The 20769-nt window shown below is 37.9% G+C and overlaps 1 protein-coding gene across 1 annotated transcript in view; it reads left to right on the top strand.

Moving 5' to 3' along the window:
• The window catches only part of pcdh9 (protocadherin 9), a 207087-nt gene extending 187134 nt beyond the window's left edge, over positions 1–19953 (top strand). Inside the window, exon 5 of the mRNA XM_020607688.1 lies at positions 19824–19953. Within this exon, the coding sequence (XP_020463344.1) occupies positions 19824–19915 (92 nt within the window). The 3' untranslated portion in view covers positions 19916–19953. The remainder of the gene's footprint in view (positions 1–19823) is intronic.
• The last annotated feature ends 816 nt before the right edge of the window (positions 19954–20769 follow it).

Genomic DNA, 20769 nt, shown 5'->3' on the forward strand with positions numbered 1-20769 from the left:
GTGCTTTAGAAGAGACATTTCTCTACAAAGAAACAGTGGACAGAAGCAACACAATCTACATATTTTAAAGGCCATATGTGAGGCTTATAAGAGCACAAATTGTTAGTCTGCTCCAATACTTCAATTAGTTTCATCTAATGAATATTGGAGAACTGACAAAGCCTGAGGTCTTGTGAACCTAAATATCTCTGGCTAGGAGGGGTCCCTGTCTGGCTAACTGGAAGAGGAGCTCTGTGGGAAGTCAACATCTACACCTGGTTACAGTGGCATTTTAAGAGGACTCAATTTCTCTTTAGATCACAGTCAAAAGAAGGTAGGATTTGCACAGCCTGAAGCTATCCCAGATTGCCTTCCTTGACCAGATAGTTCTCCCCTTCACAGATACTGTATCTGCATGACTATACAGTATGATTGTGCATGAGGGTGAGTAATACTGATTCACAGAGGTTTGAAATAATACCACTGCAATTTTAGGAGATTTAGCAATAGATTATTGTGCAAAATATAAGCAACATTTGCTTTTGACAAGAAAAGCTGAGTTATTTATGCCAGGGTCAAGTCTCTAATCAAACTGAGAATTCATTTAATTTCACAATATTCATTTTAGATGTAATATTTTAGACAACCAAGCATAGTACAGAACATTGTCCTGAAATTAATTTAACAGAAGAAAACCATACATATAATATAAATATTAGGTTGGAAAAAATATCAAACTAAACATAAACTAAAGCTACTAATTTGTAGTTGTCTTATAATCAATTTGTTCTGGCCTTTAACACCAAATGCCATGGAAATCATTTTTAAAATGGAAAATGAGAGTTGCAATAATGCTCTTTAGATACTGTGTGGCTTTTTTTTTTTGCACAGCTGACAGCACAACCTTTACAGATGTCTGAGTGCACACAGAATAAGCCTCCCTGACGCTAAGGTCCATGCATCTTGTCAAAAATCTGAACTTAATGGTCTTCATTTAAATAAACTGTAGAAAAATATATTAAAATTTTATGCCCTGATGAAGAGGGAGCTGACCAAACACAACATGAACGTCAGTGGAGATGATGATGAGAGAACATGAACTGTCATGCAATACCCACAGCAATAACTATGACAGATTAAGAGTCTATCATTACAGTCTGAAATGGCATACTGGCATAGATCCTCTTACTACGACCTTATATCATGAATGTAAATCATTTGACTTATTACATTCCCAGAGGTCACTGTGAAATACTGTAGGTCAAAACAGTTGGCTGAAAACGAAGGGCTTCTCAAGAAAGGATTCAAGAACCACTCTTTGTATCAGATAATAATGTAAATTAGACAGTCTAAAGCCATGTACACTGTCGGCTGTAACAGGAAACAAACTGTTGTATCCCATGTCTAAGTCCAAAATTATGTTATCCCTCACGGACACCCTACCTCCCTGACATTTGTCTTTGGACTTCATGGCTCTACAGCAACATCACAGTACTTCCTAACTTACTCCTGACAGACAATAGACAGAACTTCTATAACCATTAGAAGGCTTTTAACATACTTTTTTTTTGCCTTTGATCATGTTGGACATTTCATGTTGTTTGTATGGTATTATTTCACTATATTTTTGCATTTTGTTCTAGCATTTAATGTCCTTATTGCTATTTAAAATTTTTAGAGAGACCAATATCACTGTGCATTTTTATGTAATGTAATGTATGTTGTGTACAGTGGACAACAATTTACAACACAGTAAAGTAGGTCATGTATTGTTTTGTAGTAGCAATTGCTGTTAAAATCAGTACTTCAATTCAAAGAAAAATATCAAAACCAGACAGTTCATGAAAGCATATAGAAAGCCCTGACTGTTTCATCAAGAGTTAATGCCTTGGCGAGGATCAGTGGCCATGCTACTTTGTAGGAGAGCCATTCCCTGGACCCAAAGGCCATTTAGAGTGAAATCTGATGGCTTCAGTCTGTCTTGGCTCTTCCAGAAACCTGATGCACATGGGCACAACAGACACATCTGTATGGATTACTCCTGCAAAGCCAATCAAGTAACAAACACTCTGCCAATATTCCCTCCAGATGAGGCCTGAGGGTTGAGATGAAAGAGAAAGAGCAGAGAGGGATTGTTGATTAACCTTTGTAGTCAGTAGTAAATCTGTACACACAAGAAAAGAGAAACTGAGGTGCCCACGCTGGACTCATACTTGTCTGCCATTGCAATCTCAAATGGATTCTTGTCAACACCAGCTGTCTTTTAAATACAGTGTGTTGGAGCAGGTTGTAAGCAGGTTGGTTGGTTTTTCACCTGTTATTGCTCTCTCTGTCATATGTTGCAATGACCAAGACAAGGGGTATAAAGGAACATGTATTTGTATTGGACTTTCAGTACAGTGCAGCTGTAATCTTTAATAGTAATTGACAGTTGTAATGTTTTGCGTTTTTTTTAAAAATCTGTGTTCCCACACAAATGTATTAAGTGGTGGACTGGAGTGCTATAAGCACCACACTTAGTTTAGCCAAGCCTACGGCTAGCCAATGTCATGACCAGTGCAAAGAAGAAGCCAGAGCTAGAAGACCGTTCTCTTGTCTTATTACCCCTGCCAAGGGCGGTGGTAATCTTTTTGCTGGAGCTGGTTGGTTTGTTTGTTTGTTTTTAACAGTTTAAGCCCTGCGCCTGTTTTGGGGATTTAAATCGACGGCGACTCCCCAAAATAAAATGTGTATATCTCCACAACAACATGGTGTATTTGGTTACTCTCAGTGTCAAACGAAAGGGAACACTTGTGAGATTTGTCAGGAGGTGTAAATACCTTTCGATGTTTTGTTGTTGAAGAGTAAATAAAGATGGAACAGCCAGGGCTGATGCTCTCCTCATTTGCAAGTCAATAGCTTGGTCCCAGATTTCCGCATACAGACAAATGACCCCTCATTGGATTCCTCTCGACCTATAGAATGAGGCTATTGAGTTTCTGGCCTTATTGACAGCATCATGGACCAATGGCAGTCGAGAAGACCGCACCATGCACCATGGGGGGAGGGGGTTTTTTGGCCAGCACCAATGTAAACCTGTTTCTATCCAGCCAGAACCCCCCTAACTTAGAAATAATGGTATTTTCCAAACCGACGCCATTTTGTGAGTCAGGAAATGCAGTGTTTGCATCGGAAAAACTTATTTTTCTGCATAAAAACATCAAAGGTAAGATGAGAAATTTCGCTGTACTGGTCCCTGGTTTACCCCTAAACCAACAAGTGAATGTCTGTCATGCCTTAACAACGTTCAGACTAAGATATCAGTGTCATTCCAAATGCCAGCAGTTGGTTTCCATGGTCAAGCAATCATATTATGAGGGGCAAACTAGAAAGTCACTTTCGGCTTTTCCCGTTTAGGGGTCGCCACAGCAAATCGTCACACTGACGAATCGCATGTTGACATTTGGCACGTGTTTTACACCAGATGCCCTTCCTGACGCAAACTATCATAGGGATATTGCTTTTATGGCATTAAGGGGAAAGTGAGTTGCTCCTTGGCAGAGGTTTGCACTCTCTGATTACTGACTAGTTTGTTTATGGTTTGTTGCACTCCGGTGCTGAATACTGCTTCAAACAGCTCCTAGTAGCTGCTCCAAAAACCACAGTGAAGGTAAGGTTTGTCCTACCATACTGTATGTTCATTTTTTTACTTGCAGCTATTCACATTCATGAGGTGCCTTTTTAAATGACTTCACGAGTTTGACATGTTTTCAAAAACATACCCAATTACCACTAAACAAACATATTTGCTTCCTGACATATGGCATTCATAAGAATGGGCTAGATGGACTGACAACCCAAAAAGATAATGCCTCTGGTTGTGGCAATCGCCATCATGAAGGCATACAGTATATATATACAGTATATTAAAAAAAAGTACACTATATGCAGAGAATATTACATTAAACATTTTTAAACTACAAGAGCAAAATTAATATTACACTGTAATCTCACAAACTGGGTTGTACTTACCAATTGTTTATATATTTAAAAGGTTTCTACCTTATACAGCATCTCCAGCATAATGTTTTCAAATTATCTATTAAATTTGGACCTGGGTCATGAAAGCATGATGCAAATGTAATCACTTACTTTAAGAGCAAATGAGCCATGTGTTTAAAGAAAGATCAGTGACAAAGGATAAATTGATTCATAATAATAAAAGTTGATACATTTTGTACACATTGATTGTGGTATGAAGTTTGCATGTCTAAAATAAGTTATGGAACTTGAAATGATACTAATATGAATATTAATATATTTGAATTTATTCAAATGCAGAGAGCAATACATAAATTCCTGTTGAAACAGCACCTGACTAAAATGTAATTCATTTTTGATCATTATTAGCACTCTGATGATATACAGATAGGCCTTTAAAAACTATAGAGCTCTAATAAAGATTTCCCTACTAAGATTTAGTCCCCACAATTAAAACCAAAATTTCATTTTTTACCACCTGCGAACATTTGGAATGCTTCCCCCACACCACCTTTTGACTGAATTAAAATGGAATTAGATGTAATTGTGCTGGCTTTGGGGATTATTTTACTCAATGTAAGGTCTTTTGAGCACCTGAAAGACAGGGCCACCAAAAGGGATTTCCATTAAAATTCTAATGAAAAGACTGCAGTTGAGCATTATTAGAAATAAGAGCTTGTAGTCATTCACATGCTAATAATTGGACAAGGAATTTTCAGTGGCATCCTCAGTGACATTTGATTGGGAGAAGATTGATAAATTAAGATGCAGTACAGCACTGAACCATGGGAATGAGGACTGTAAAATGTCTCATTAAGTGTTGTAGGCTAGTGCATTGACATTGGGTACACTGCTATATACAAATCTAGTGTTGTCCTACATTCTTTGTGGGGTGGGGCTTACTGTTATACTATAGTAAAATTTAATTCAAAGACATGGTAAAGAAAATATCATATCACAAAATAAATGAATTAGTAAATGTCTCTTCCTTATTCTGCATGTACTTTTTGTGTTGCTTGTTTTTTTTTTTTTTTTGCAGACCTGTAGCCCAGAACTTTATATACTGTGCTACTGTTTTCTGATTTAAATTTATCCTACATTAAGTCTCAAACTTTAGCCATTGCATATAAAGAAAGAAAAACTATTTGAATTGTTAATTGTCAGAGCCCGTAATTGCATTGCACCATCATTCACTATCTCTTGTAAACACATTCATGCACCAACAAAGATATACAATATAGAAAGTGACCCATAAAGAAAGGAATTCACTCAGAGTTCATGGCTAAACGGGAATTAAAAGCAGACATTGAGATCTTATTTTCTTTTATACAGTTCACAGACCACGCACATTAAGCTATCGATTTGTCTCCTTGAACAGCAAGACAGTTGTGTGGAATGTTTCTTTATAGCTCTTCTCTTCTGACCCAAGGTTAAAATGATGAGTAATACATTTACTGAGTGCCAATGTGATTTTACCATCAAAAGAAGTATCTGTGCATGACTTCCCACACCTTTTTCTATAAATGTAAACTTTCTCTGACTACTATTACTACTGTGGTGCAGCAGTGACTAAAATTTCATAGATGTTTTGATAGTATAAATTGATTTTAGTGTAGACGGCCACAGCTTGAAAAATTAAGATGAATTTTCCCTTACAAACAACCCTTAAATTTAAGAGCAACGGGGGAATTGCAGGGAAACCATTTTACTGACAGATGGTGTATAACTGACAGTGATTTTATTGGTGGCCGTTTAGTGACCCGTTCAAATTCTCCCAAAACTCACTGGTGGGTGACAACCCATACTTTAAAGCCAGTGCTTTAGACTGTAAATTTTCTGCATTCAGCCTTTCATACACACACAGAAGAAGGTGCTGACACTTGAGTAGGAACTCGATCTTTTATGTAAAAACGTATATCAATTGAGATATCATTTGGTTTTCAACATTATAGGTGGGAATAAGTCTTACAGGGCTGATAGAATCCAACTATGAGATCATCATAATTCAGACAAGTCAAGGTCAGTTTGTTAGTTTCTGTTCCAACAAGAATAAGTTCACAAAGTTCAAATTATTTCCCTTCCTTAAATATTTTCATTAACATTATTAAAGTATAACTCCTTTTATCCTATCTTTACACTTAATCTGAAAGAAAAAACTATCTTTAAGGAGAATCAGTGAGCATGAGCCATTTTCTGTGCAGCATCAGCATCCTCATTTTTATGGTATGCTGAGAACAAAAAGGGCTTTTCCTGACCTTGCGCTTCGTTTGTAATCTCCTTTGTGGAAATTACACTCTCACTTTATGAATATATTGTAATTAGGCATATGTATTCTAACGAGCAATAAGATATAGTTTCTGCCTAATCTCTCATTTATATGCAAAGGAGCACCAGTTAAAGAGCTTAGACTTTCTTCCGTCTTACTGATTCCTTTTTTCCCCTAATCAAGCCACTTTTTTGTATTTCTCTTTAATCGGGCTGCTGTTTCATTTTGCTTTTTTCTGGTCAAAGAATAGTAGTCCATTATTAATTCTTTTGAGGTTGTGTTAAGAAGAGTGCCAATGGTCTAATGTTACAGAAAGAAGTCTTGAGAGATAGAAGTAATAAAAAAAAAAAGTTCATGAATATGTACAGAGTAAACAAGGTGATAACCTTCTGCGCTAATGAAATGGCTAAGGTAAACATTCAGTAATTGTCTTCATTTTGAAAGATTGTTATTGAATGTAAATGGATAACAGATCTTAAGCATTTAACATTTAACTAATTGAGCATTGCTACAATTTGGCCCACAAGCAAAGATGATATCTTTCAATCAACATTTGTCACAGGTACTGCTTATAAATATAGCTTTTATTTGGCAGATCTTTCAGATATGAAATCATTCACATGGATAAATACTTGTATAAATAGATGTTTATTTTCTACATATATATGCTAATTGTATTTTAATGTAGCCAAGTAGATGCCTTTTTCCCATAGAGACCCACTTAGCATCTAAAATAATATACAGGGTTAGGGTTATTTCATATTTTAATAATGAAGTTTCAAATCAGAACTCACTGTGAATCCCTCAAGGGCACCAGTCCAACAAACATCTTGCTCTGATCAGAAATAATACCAAGGCTAAAACAAGGATAGATGACATTACAAGCATAGTTGATAAGTTGTTAAAAACTAAAACCATTCACAGCTATTTTACCATTTCTTGGAGAATTATATATGTTTTATATTTTAACAAATTTAGAATTAGTCCAAAGCTGTTTGCTTAGTTAACTGGTAATCTTTGAATGAGCTACTAAAAACATTTTTTATACTGTAAGTATATGTTAACACATCAGAAACAGATAATTGTCCATCCATTTTCTAAACCACTTAGTCCCAAGGGGGGGTCACGGGGGGCTGGAGCCAATCCCAGCCAGCTGCAGGGTACACCCTGGACAGGTCGCCAATCCATCGCAGGGCTAACGCACAAACAACCACTCACATATACACAATCACTCCTATGGGCAATTTAGAGACACCAATCAACCTAAGCTGCATGTCTTTGGACTGTGGGAGGAAGCCGGAGCACCCGGAGAGAACCCATGCAAGCACAGGGAGAACATTCAAACTCTGCACAGAAAGGCCCCGGTTCGGCCAGGGCTTGAACCGGAACCTTCTTGCTGTGAGGCAACAGCACTAACCACCACGCCACTGTGCTGCCCACAGATAATTGTGACATAGGTAAAATGCATCAAGTTGTTTGTACACTAATGGATGAACAGCATAAGCTAGTTAGCTGGGTCTGATGAAATCCTCATACAGCAGCTAGGTTCATGTTGCAGATAAAATGCCTGGCCTGTTAATTAAAAATACTCCTGTTTTTTTTTTTCTTTTCCTTTTGAATCACACAACATTTGGCCTGACAAAAAGACAAACGGACACACATTAACCTATTTATTGCATTCTAGAGAAGCCAAGCAATTCATTCAGTGCCCAGTCAGAATACATACCCTGAAAAGGCAAACCCCCACCTGTTCTCATAAATAACCTGGTACAAAGCCTCTAGCCATTGGAAATTAAGCTCCATACTATTTCATTTACTCCCAGATTTGTTCAATTGATTTTGCATCCAAACGTAAGAGGGGTAGCAGTCACCCCCAGTGGGGTATGGCTGGAGAGGCAGAGGTCTCAGATGACTGCCTCTGCAGACCTGATCAAATCCCCACCTGGGCTACGCCACCTCAACTCCCTGCAACCACAATTAGTATTCATGGAAATGCTATTGATTTATAATTTTATCGGGTGGCTACTTGAGGCATAGAAAATTTAATTATTCAATCCAGCTTTTTATATACCTCTGCCACAAGCACTAATGAAAAATGTGGAAACTGCCTAGCCTAGGCACTATTTATAGTGTTAAAACATCAAGTCAAGTATCTGCTCATTGCTAGATAGATCCTTGCAATTAGCTTTTTAAAATCCCATTTAAGTTGCTGTTTACACTACTCCTGAGAATTTTAACAAGTTGTGGGTTCAGACACTTCTATTAGTTTCACCACCCCGAGGGTAGTTCCCTGTCAGGACACAGGTTTTGCATACAATTTTGTTGGTTGACAAATGGTTGTTTCTATTAAGATAAAATTCCATTAAAGTAATAACAATAAGGGTTCTATTTTCCTGCCAGCGCAACAATTTCTGTGTTGCTTCAATAACTGTCATTATGCATGGCTACTTTTTTTTGTGCATTGGTGTGTTTGGTATTTTCCTGCCATGAATGGATGTGTTTACGCTGAGGTTGGACCAGAGGCGCAGTTGAGTTGTGTGTATGCTGCTCAGATCACCTCTTATCACAGTCGCAGGTGCACTGCAATTTTACTTCCTGACAAGCACGTAGGATGAGAAGCACAAGAACAGGAACCCAAATGTATTTTTCTGACCACACCAACTTGAAATAAACCCTTAAATTCATGACGTCTCTCTCTCTCTCCAGTATTTTATTGTAAAATTATTTGTATCATGAAATATGTCTGATCATTTTGAAATATTATTTTTAAATAAGATAAATAAACTAGTCCTCAGTAAGTGTGAATTCTGTCCTGTTCTTTAAAGGGGATGAGAGGAGCTGGATTGATTGGACATAACTAAACGCAGCCCAGGCTCCACCTGCTCACAGTGCATTCCTTCCTCTAATAATGTGTTCCACCTCTCCTCCACAATGCACCCAGTAATGCCTGATTGTGCACAAAACCAAAATTACAAAAACATTGTTGAACATGCCCATATGCACCTTATGCATGCCCTAGTTCAGGAAAACAAAGCCCTAAGTGCTTGTTCAAAACAGGAAACTAACATTTGTCTTCCATTTGAAAGTCTTAGTTTTTCACCATTCCCCAAATGATCAGAGCAGATAAATGGACTGAAGGGTCGGAGCAACAAGTGACATGATCATAGAGAAGTAGCTTCTGGTGTCACAGCTGCCGAGATGTGAAATTCATATTTTGTACTCTCAAGAATGATCATGGCGACAAATGACACAGCTACTGAGACGTGTAATCCATATATTGTACATCTCTAGAGGCTTTATAGTGAGAAACAAACAAACTAACTAACAAACAGTCAAACATTTTCTACAGCATGCAGCCAAAGCAGAGGTTTGTCATTATTTGTGGGCAGTTTCTCTTATTGACCATTCACCCAGTTTAGATTCCCTTCTAACATAAATAAATTAACAAATGGTTTCTAATAAATGATTAAATAAAAAGCCTGAGTACATGTCATGCATTGACAGTTTAAAAGGCTTTCAGCATACAGCTTTTTCTGTGTGTCAGCTGCACATTTCTAGTACCAGTTACATGGCAGATGATGACATTTCTGAGTAGCCTAGCTTGTCCTTTCAGGACAGAAAAACATATACTGGGAGAAAAGAGATGAAATGAGTGGTAGACGTGTGTCATTAAAAGTTGATGCATATTTTCATTCTTGTTAATTTTTTTATAATATAATTGAGATATCCTGGACATGCTTCACTCTAAACTGACCCAGCTCATTGTGCCTGCCCCCGTCTGTCAGTGGTTCACCAGCTTTCTGACTGACAGGAAGCCGCGTGGGAGGCTGTGGAAAACCGCATCCAGAATCCGGACTGTCAGTACAGGTTCCCCCCAGCGATGTGTGCTCTCCCTGCTGCTGTTTACACAAATGGCTGCACCTCAGAGGACCCCCTCTGTTAACCCCTGTCTGTAGGCCGACTCATCACCATCTCAGATGAGACCAATGACCAAGGACCAAGGATCACAGCTGGCCCTGTGGTGCGGTCGCAACAACCTGGACCTGAACATGCTCAGAACAGTGGAGATGTTCTTTCAGTCTTATCTTGTTTACTTGTCTACTCATTACCTTATGCAAGAGCATTGGGCATACACATTGAGAGCCACTGTCAAATTCCTCGTGTCCATCACACCTGGCCAATAAAACGGATTCTGTTTCTGTAAGCTATCTCTGTGCTGATAACCAGCAAAGAGAGGCAGCAGATGTAAAACCAGTATATAAACATTCTAAATATAGTTTTTTTTTTTCTTTTCCTTTTGAATCACACAACATTTGGCCTGACAAAAAGACAAACGGACACACATTAACCTATTTATTGCATTCTAGAGAAGCCAAGCAATTCATTCAGTGCCCAGTCAGAATACATACCCTGAAAAGGCAAACCCCCACCTGTTCTCATAAATAACCTGGTACAAAGCCTCTAGCCATTGGAAATTAAGCTCCATACTATTTCATTTACTCCCAGATTTGTTCAATTGATTTTGCATCCAAACGTAAGAGGGGTAGCAGTCACCCCCAGTGGGGTATGGCTGGAGAGGCAGAGGTCTCAGATGACTGCCTCTGCAGACCTGATCAAATCCCCACCTGGGCTACGCCACCTCAACTCCCTGCAACCACAATTAGTATTCATGGAAATGCTATTGATTTATAATTTTATCGGGTGGCTACTTGAGGCATAGAAAATTTAATTATTCAATCCAGCTTTTTATATACCTCTGCCACAAGCACTAATGAAAAATGTGGAAACTGCCTAGCCTAGGCACTATTTATAGTGTTAAAACATCAAGTCAAGTATCTGCTCATTGCTAGATAGATCCTTGCAATTAGCTTTTTAAAATCCCATTTAAGTTGCTGTTTACACTACTCCTGAGAATTTTAACAAGTTGTGGGTTCAGACACTTCTATTAGTTTCACCACCCCGAGGGTAGTTCCCTGTCAGGACACAGGTTTTGCATACAATTTTGTTGGTTGACAAATGGTTGTTTCTATTAAGATAAAATTCCATTAAAGTAATAACAATAAGGGTTCTATTTTCCTGCCAGCGCAACAATTTCTGTGTTGCTTCAATAACTGTCATTATGCATGGCTACTTTTTTTTGTGCATTGGTGTGTTTGGTATTTTCCTGCCATGAATGGATGTGTTTACGCTGAGGTTGGACCAGAGGCGCAGTTGAGTTGTGTGTATGCTGCTCAGATCACCTCTTATCACAGTCGCAGGTGCACTGCAATTTTACTTCCTGACAAGCACGTAGGATGAGAAGCACAAGAACAGGAACCCAAATGTATTTTTCTGACCACACCAACTTGAAATAAACCCTTAAATTCATGACGTCTCTCTCTCTCTCCAGTATTTTATTGTAAAATTATTTGTATCATGAAATATGTCTGATCATTTTGAAATATTATTTTTAAATAAGATAAATAAACTAGTCCTCAGTAAGTGTGAATTCTGTCCTGTTCTTTAAAGGGGATGAGAGGAGCTGGATTGATTGGACATAACTAAACGCAGCCCAGGCTCCACCTGCTCACAGTGCATTCCTTCCTCTAATAATGTGTTCCACCTCTCCTCCACAATGCACCCAGTAATGCCTGATTGTGCACAAAACCAAAATTACAAAAACATTGTTGAACATGCCCATATGCACCTTATGCATGCCCTAGTTCAGGAAAACAAAGCCCTAAGTGCTTGTTCAAAACAGGAAACTAACATTTGTCTTCCATTTGAAAGTCTTAGTTTTTCACCATTCCCCAAATGATCAGAGCAGATAAATGGACTGAAGGGTCGGAGCAACAAGTGACATGATCATAGAGAAGTAGCTTCTGGTGTCACAGCTGCCGAGATGTGAAATTCATATTTTGTACTCTCAAGAATGATCATGGCGACAAATGACACAGCTACTGAGACGTGTAATCCATATATTGTACATCTCTAGAGGCTTTATAGTGAGAAACAAACAAACTAACTAACAAACAGTCAAACATTTTCTACAGCATGCAGCCAAAGCAGAGGTTTGTCATTATTTGTGGGCAGTTTCTCTTATTGACCATTCACCCAGTTTAGATTCCCTTCTAACATAAATAAATTAACAAATGGTTTCTAATAAATGATTAAATAAAAAGCCTGAGTACATGTCATGCATTGACAGTTTAAAAGGCTTTCAGCATACAGCTTTTTCTGTGTGTCAGCTGCACATTTCTAGTACCAGTTACATGGCAGATGATGACATTTCTGAGTAGCCTAGCTTGTCCTTTCAGGACAGAAAAACATATACTGGGAGAAAAGAGATGAAATGAGTGGTAGACGTGTGTCATTAAAAGTTGATGCATATTTTCATTCTTGTTAATTTTTTTATAATATAATTGAGATATCCTGGACATGCTTCACTCTAAACTGACCCAGCTCATTGTGCCTGCCCCCGTCTGTCAGTGGTTCACCAGCTTTCTGACTGACAGGAAGCCGCGTGGGAGGCTGTGGAAAACCGCATCCAGAATCCGGACTGTCAGTACAGGTTCCCCCCAGCGATGTGTGCTCTCCCTGCTGCTGTTTACACAAATGGCTGCACCTCAGAGGACCCCCTCTGTTAACCCCTGTCTGTAGGCCGACTCATCACCATCTCAGATGAGACCAATGACCAAGGACCAAGGATCACAGCTGGCCCTGTGGTGCGGTCGCAACAACCTGGACCTGAACATGCTCAGAACAGTGGAGATGTTCTTTCAGTCTTATCTTGTTTACTTGTCTACTCATTACCTTATGCAAGAGCATTGGGCATACACATTGAGAGCCACTGTCAAATTCCTCGTGTCCATCACACCTGGCCAATAAAACGGATTCTGTTTCTGTAAGCTATCTCTGTGCTGATAACCAGCAAAGAGAGGCAGCAGATGTAAAACCAGTATATAAACATTCTAAATATAATTTATAAGGATAATCACCTTTATTGGCCAAGTATGTTACACACAAAGAATTTGTTTCAAAAACAAATTCCAGTACAGAACTGATGGCAACCATCTGCAGCGCCACCTCAACCAATGGCTCTAAACATTGGGGGCAACGGGGGGGGTTCAGTGTCTTGCCAAAGGACACTTTGACACGTGGACTTGCCAGCACTGAGATTTGAACTTTCAACCTTTTGGTTGGGAGATGACTGCTCTACCCACCACACCACTGTTGGCTCCCCTGGAATATTTGTTATATTTTCATTAACTTATTAACAACAGTGCTACTCAAATAGTCTAGATGCATAAAAATAATTAGGTAAAGAGATCAGAAGTGATCTAAAACTAGTTTCTTTTATTTCTCTTTTAGTTCAAGGTCAGATCTGATGCTCTGTGACGGTGAGATGCATGGGTGGTGGAATATCTTCCAAATTATAAAACATGTTCTAATTATTGTAGTCTGTAATTCTCTCAAGGCCCTTTGTTTCTTGTGTGCCCCACTCATTTGACATAAATTCAGAGAATGAGTTACAAAACTCTTTGTACAAGTTGATGAAACTTGAGAATGTTATGACACACTGGTGGAGAGATTTTATACTGTTTGTTTTTCCACATTATTTTCTTGGGTGAGGTTCTTGTGAAAACGAGAAGCCCAATTAAATACTTGACATATTTCTAGGATCATGATGCTTCATTTTAATTGTGGTTGCAGTTACTGTGAGAAATCCACAATCTCTAACTAGATGATATTTTGAGCGTGCTCTGTCCAAATTAAATCCATTTGGGATTACCATTTAATATCCTGGGATCGTTCTCTAAATGACTGCGGTGCTTAAACCTCAATTTGTCCTCACCTATAACTTGCTGTGGGCTCATCTTGCTGTTTGGTAAACCTTTTTGGAGGCAGAACCAAATTCTCACTCCAGAGAGGCTTTCGATAACATAAAATTAGTGCATTGATAAAAATACATATACATTTACTCTAGCTCTCTTGCCACTCTGGATTATTTCTTAGAGTCACCTTTCAAAAGTACATAAAACAAAACAAACAAATTACTCAGAAGAGAAAAGGACTGAAACAAGGGAGCACCTCAGTTTCAGTAAAGCAATACTTCCCTCCCCATTCAGCCACTTCACACACCATGATGGAAGTTGTGGTATAATGGTTTCCTATTGGGGAATGTATCCCGTCCCCTGGTGGTGACTGAAATCACTTAGCATTGAAAACATTCTCTTGAAGGTGTTGTAAAGGGCTGTCGAAGTCAGTGTGGAAAATAACAAAATTACTACAGTAGTGGCCTATTTCAGGACGGTCTTATGTAGCCATGTATGTTGAGGTGTTCCAGTTCACACTCGTATTACTCAGTGTGCACACCGTGTGGATTGTTAGCTTGCCTTTCCCTGGGAAACAGTTGTTTACAATCTGCACTCCTATGTCCTTCATGGGTTTCTCATTAAACAGGCTTAACCCTTGAATGCACAATCTGTTTTACTTGGATACAGTTTAGTTGTTTCATAAATTATGAAGCACAATTCAATACTGAAGTCAGTAGTTTGGAGTACAGAGCTAAATCAAACATTCATTTTTTTCATGAATTCTTGAAACAAAATGGCGTTTATTGATTTCCTTCCACTATGGTTTCCATATGATTTTGTTCAGGCAACTAAAATTAAAATTAAAGAAACAGGCAATAACAGGGGTTGGAGCATAAACTGTGGTGTTGGCGTCGAACACTTTGTGCACCCAAACAGGCTCCACCCTACAACCATTCTATGATAAGTCATGCCATTTCCTGCTAAGCAATCTATGCCAATTTCATCTGTGAAAAAAAAAAATCTCTGTGCCTGAAAATGCAAACAGAATCTGAACAGCAGGCAAATATGTTTGTCAGCCAACTAAGCTGAAAAAAGTTCACGTCCGTAAAGCTCAGAGTTCATCTCCAATTTAAGTTTGGATGTTGCAATTTTTTTAAAATATGTTCTTGCGTGACTTCATTCATAACTTGTTTTGTTGATGGCACTGATCAAATTTGGAAAAGCACATATTTTCAAGCCTATCATTTAATGTTTTTGAATATCTAAGCCCCTCCAAAGGTTTATATGCTTTTACACATTATAAACTCTCCAGGATGGGTATGACTTTCCTTTGTTTTTAACATGAGCCATCACTGTCAATTGACACATATGATTTTTTATTGCACAAATGTTTCATAGGTTTTTCATCAGTTCAATTAAGCATGTTGTATATTTATTTTTCTCTTTGTTTATTCATTAGTCTGTTTTCCAGCTTTATATTATCATGCACTTGTGAGTAACTCAAGTGTCTCTGATTGTGTGTTGAATTTTGATTAGTCAAAGTGTGGCTGCATTTTGTTTTGACCTTTAACAGGCTACTTAAGCTTGAGCACTCTCTTTCGCAAAGCTGCACCACAAAGTTTGCATCGAGGTGCATAGCCAATCAGGGGTCCTGATCACTTTGTACAAAAGACAGAGTAAACACTCACAAGGTCAGCATCTTACTGCACCTTTGTTATTTGAATGAGTTGAGGTAGAAAAATTAAAATCCACCAAATATCTGATATGAGTTATAACTCATGTACATGTATGGTAGCTAGAGTGAGCAGAAGCTCTACCTGGAAATAGATTGTATCAAAATTACTGCTATTAGAGAAATTCTCATTTTAAATGGGAAGACAGCTGTTGCAAACTCCTGTAAATGCACTACATATTAGTTGTGTGAATGTATAACTTTCCCCAGTGTCATAGTTCACTGTAACCCTGACTAAGGAGTGCAAGTGGCTAGTGAAAAGCTCAGCCGGCTTCATCTGTGCAAACATGACCAACTGCTCAAACCAGATTTCCACCAGCAAGCAGGAATACATGATTAATGTTAACGAGCATCAAACTCTTCCGCAAGAACTTAACCAGTGTACATAAAGGAAGTCAAGTTTATTAAACATCCATACATGTTGATTTAATTTGATTTTTTTAATAAAATGTGGCATTTTCCTTAAATGAAGGAAGGGAATGGGTCTAAAGACAACATTTGGGCCTCAGAGAGCCATGTACTGCAAAGGGTTAGAATAAAATTATTATTATTATTAAAGTGGGCCTTAAGCTACAAAAAGTTGTGAACCCCTGAGCTACATGAAGAGGACAAAGAGGAACTGTAGTACCAGCCAAAAGTTTGGACACACTTTATCATTCAATTCACTGTCCAAATTTTTTAACTGGTATATTTTGATTAACGTGGGCACATTTCTTTTATATTTTTCAGTATAGGTTCATAGGTTATGACAATATATAGACAATTCTAAAAAGACAAGTTTAGATAAATGTTAGGAAACAGTAAGGCTAAAATAATTTGCTGTTTGAGCAACAGAGTTAAGAGTTGCTGTTTGAGTGAGGAAATCAGAAAGTGTTTGACATAAACCCAGAAACTCTGACCAATAAAAGCTGAAGTTATGTTGAGATCGACTTCTTGTGCCTGTTTTGTAGACCAGTGACATCTCAGAGAGCAGCTATTCAGTGAAGATAAATGCCTGTCAGTGCATTCCTCGATAATGTTCATCTGCTCTGCACACAGGTGATTGAAGACGATGGAAGAAACAATTTCCTGGAAACAGTCAAGTGACATCGTTCGACTTGTAGAGGACTGTGGTCTTGTTAGGCTTGTCTGCTTGGCATTATCGAGCCTTTTGCGGTGATGTTCAATAGGAAAATCTGGTTGATTGTTCAGGTTTCCTAACTATTGCAACATTGTGACTCTTTCTTGGAAATGATTGCATGGAAATTCAAACTGAGAGAAACCAAACCATTCTGAGTTGTTTAGCATACTATTACAGCTATGGTGACAGTTTTGTTCGGTTTCATTTTATCTCACTCTAGGTGTTTTAAGATCCCCTCAGTGATAAATTAATAAAGTGGTTATTCATTGGCATAGCTGCCACTTCCACACTTAATTGCTGGATGTGTGTGTTTTAGATATTTTATGCAGCAATTAACAAACACATTATGAAGGTTTTTAAGTTCTGGCTACAGATGAATTGCCTTCATTATTTTTTTCAGAATTCATGTTTTTGTAAGGTTTAACATGTGATTACAAAAACACAATTATAAATGCTCGTAACAAGCTGTGCCACAAACACACACAACATTGATTCAGTCATCCAGCAAAGACTGAAATAAATGGTGTGAAGAGGTCAAGTGTCCTTACAGTTTCAGTAGAAAGTGACGTGTATAAGAGGTTCTAAAACTCTTAGCACTTCTCATTAGCGTAGATTTATGCTGTATAGTCAAAAGCAGCTGGTCTGACATAATCTGGTTTCATTTTAATGCCTCACACTTTTAAACAGTGATAACAACAGATAATAGCCATGACAAGTTAAAGAAAATCTACAGGTGTCAGTAAAGATACTGATGCACTTTACTTATTTTCTGCGCTCCCCATTTTTTCTCTCTCTAAATCAACTTCCACTGTCCTGAAATAAGAGTTACCCTGAGGACAAGGATAATTATTAACAATTAATATTCATAATGATGTCGCTGTCCCTGGACAGCCTGCACAAAGTCACAGTCAAATTGATTTAGAATTCAATTTTTATTTTACGCAATCCAATCAAAAAATGTGAATACATCTGCAAACATGTCAGTCCCCTCCTGCTTGCAAAACCATATTTGAGGTTCATACAATTTGCCATCCATTAGGTGTATCAACTTACATAGTTTATATGAGATATTTATTAAAAGAGTAGAAAGGAGGACAGTGTTCACTTTGAATGTATTTAAGGTAATATCAAAGATTTTCATTTACCTTGTACGAAGACTGTTCACCTTCAGTTTATTTATTGTTTTCAGTTTACTTCAGGAAGTGGAAGCCCAGGGCATAGTAAGCCAAAGCACTTCTGTCATTAAGTAGACTTCATTCTCAGAATCTCATGGTCATATTTACTTTACAGTACATGAAACGTACTGCAGCTTGCACTGCATGCACTTTGCGTTAGAACATGCATACAAATTACTGTAACATCCTAGGCTGACACTAAGCTAATTTAACTGTCAGTGACAGGCGCTGCTTACTAATCACACTTTGCAAAGGAGAGCTTTAAAAAATGCAGTTCAGCCCCAGAATGTCTGCAACTTGGAGCCATAAACAAGCTCAGGAATTAAAGTGAGAACTAAATGTTGTGGTTCTGAAATTGAGTTACTGATTAATGAGGTACACAGTCTGGAGGAACGTCATGTAAGTCCAGCTATGAAAAGTAGAATGAGAAAAGACATTTCTCATAAATAAATCTTTGGTGTCATAAAACAAATTAGGTGGTGATGCTCATATTGAAACTGAAACCAATAGAGAACCACTGCAGGAAAGAGTCAGTGAGTGCAACCAATCCAGCAGATGCTCATACTAAAACAAGTACGTACTGCACAAAATGCAGTTGGTATTTATACAGTTGACTAAAATCCCCAAAATAAATACAGCTTAAAGCACAGTTGTACATCTTTTGTCATAAGAATGCAATCAAAATTTATGCATTATCATTTCATTAAATGCCCCCTTTTCTCCATTAAATACTGTAAATGTTTTTGTTTTGAAGAAATTCACTGAGGCTTCCTGGCAGTTTTCACTACTCTGTACACCCTTTCTAAAATTCATCCCATCTTAAAGTCTAATATATTTTTTCTTCTGTCCATTTCAAACATATTTCAATAAACTGGTGTGAATTAGCACCAATTTAACAAGCATGCAAAATGTTCACATCCGTGTGAACAGCTCTTGGCTGATCATACTGTACACGCAACACTCTACACAGGACAGGCAACGTGATCTCTCAGGCTTGTGCATCTCTTTGATAAATAACATGCACATCTCCCTTCAAATGAGGTGCAGAAGACTTAATAAACCTGTGTCAGGAAAACTGTCAGTTTTATATCAAGTGCTTTAACTTTTTGTCAGTCTAAAACCTTTCTCCTAGGATTCCTGGTCAACCAACAACACCAGATGTTTACCATTAAGATCCCAACATTTCATACAGTGCAGCTGTAGACCTTTGTCACAAGTTATCTCCTCCTTCACTTTCTGTCCTCATGTAATAACATATTTCACATTCAAATATGAAATTTGAATAAAAATACTATTTATGATTATTGTTTGAGTTTGTCATGTTTAGCATAATCAGGGTTTCTGCAAGTTTGATTGTAAGATGTCCCATCCATATGGACAAAAATAATATGAAGGATATGAAGAAATTTTTAGACTCCTTTTTTTTCTAGTTACACTGTCTAAGTTCTGCAGCACCCACCTCAGTCTGTAATACTGCTATAGATCCAGATGCTGTTTCTATTGAAGTTGGGTTGCATTGCATGGGGCCAAGCCCTGGTGATGTTCCTGATGTTACAATAATACAGAACAATATTGTTTGATGGCAGGTGTTTGCTAGAGGCCTTAACAGCAGTTATGCGCTTTTCATGTGACTCCAGTAGCCAAAAATCTTAATTTCAGTGTTTCCCTGCTTATAGTACAGTGGGTTGCAAGTTTGTCATGTTTAACTGACTTCATTGTCCTGTTTCCAATCCAGGTCTCAAGAATGGAAGATGGAAGCAGCGTGTCACAGACGGTACTACTTTGTCAACTAAACGTTTTCCCCAAGTCTTTGGAAGACGAAAGTAAGAGGGTACAAGGTATAATGAGAACGGCGAGAATCCACAGTCTGCCACAGTGATCCGAAAAATATTATGTATTGACACTAGCATGTTGCTACCTTGTGCTGTCATGTAAATTAATTTGCATTTAATGTTTTAAAAAAATTAGCATGTTTATGTTTTATCTATCTGTGTGCATTTGAATTTGCCTTTGTGTATGATAACGTGCTATTATGAATAAACTTGCCTTGTCTTACAAAGCACCTAAAGCACAAAGTTAATGTGACATTATAGAAGTAACATCAACCTATTGTATCATATTTAAGGCCTCAAATTCATATTGGATTTTAGACTGTTTAAGACTTTTTAAGGACCTGCAGAAATCCTGATAATACTGTTTGGGCCACAGTTAAAAAAGAAAAAAAATCTCACGACCCTACAACTAAAAGTAATAATATATTTTTAGAAGACGCATCATCACTGAGGTTTATTGAGATATTCATCCTTTTTAGTTCTGCATTCTCTTAAAAGTTATGCCTTGTTTAATTTTTCCTGTGTACTTAATCTTGCTCTCAGTTGACGTAACAAATGGTATCTTTCTATCAAAGTGTTATTTGCTACTGTGGAATTCTCTCTTACTCCTTTCCTCTCCATTGCTCCCTTCTTTGGTGTTGATTAGACAGGAGAGGGCAAAGTTTGAATATTCAGCATGCCTCTGCTGTGTTTTGCATCAAACTTTTATCAAGACATAATTGTGATAAATGATGCATGTAATCAAGCATTAAATAATGCTAGAATATGCAACCTCCAAAGTTAAACTGTGACCAGCATGTCTGTGTCCTTCGTCCCTAGTGGATAGGTACCATCTGGCCACGGCCATTA

Source organism: Monopterus albus, unplaced genomic scaffold (genome assembly GCF_001952655.1).
Source record: "Monopterus albus unplaced genomic scaffold, M_albus_1.0 scaffold4.1, whole genome shotgun sequence".
Lineage (NCBI taxonomy): Eukaryota > Metazoa > Chordata > Actinopteri > Synbranchiformes > Synbranchidae > Monopterus > Monopterus albus.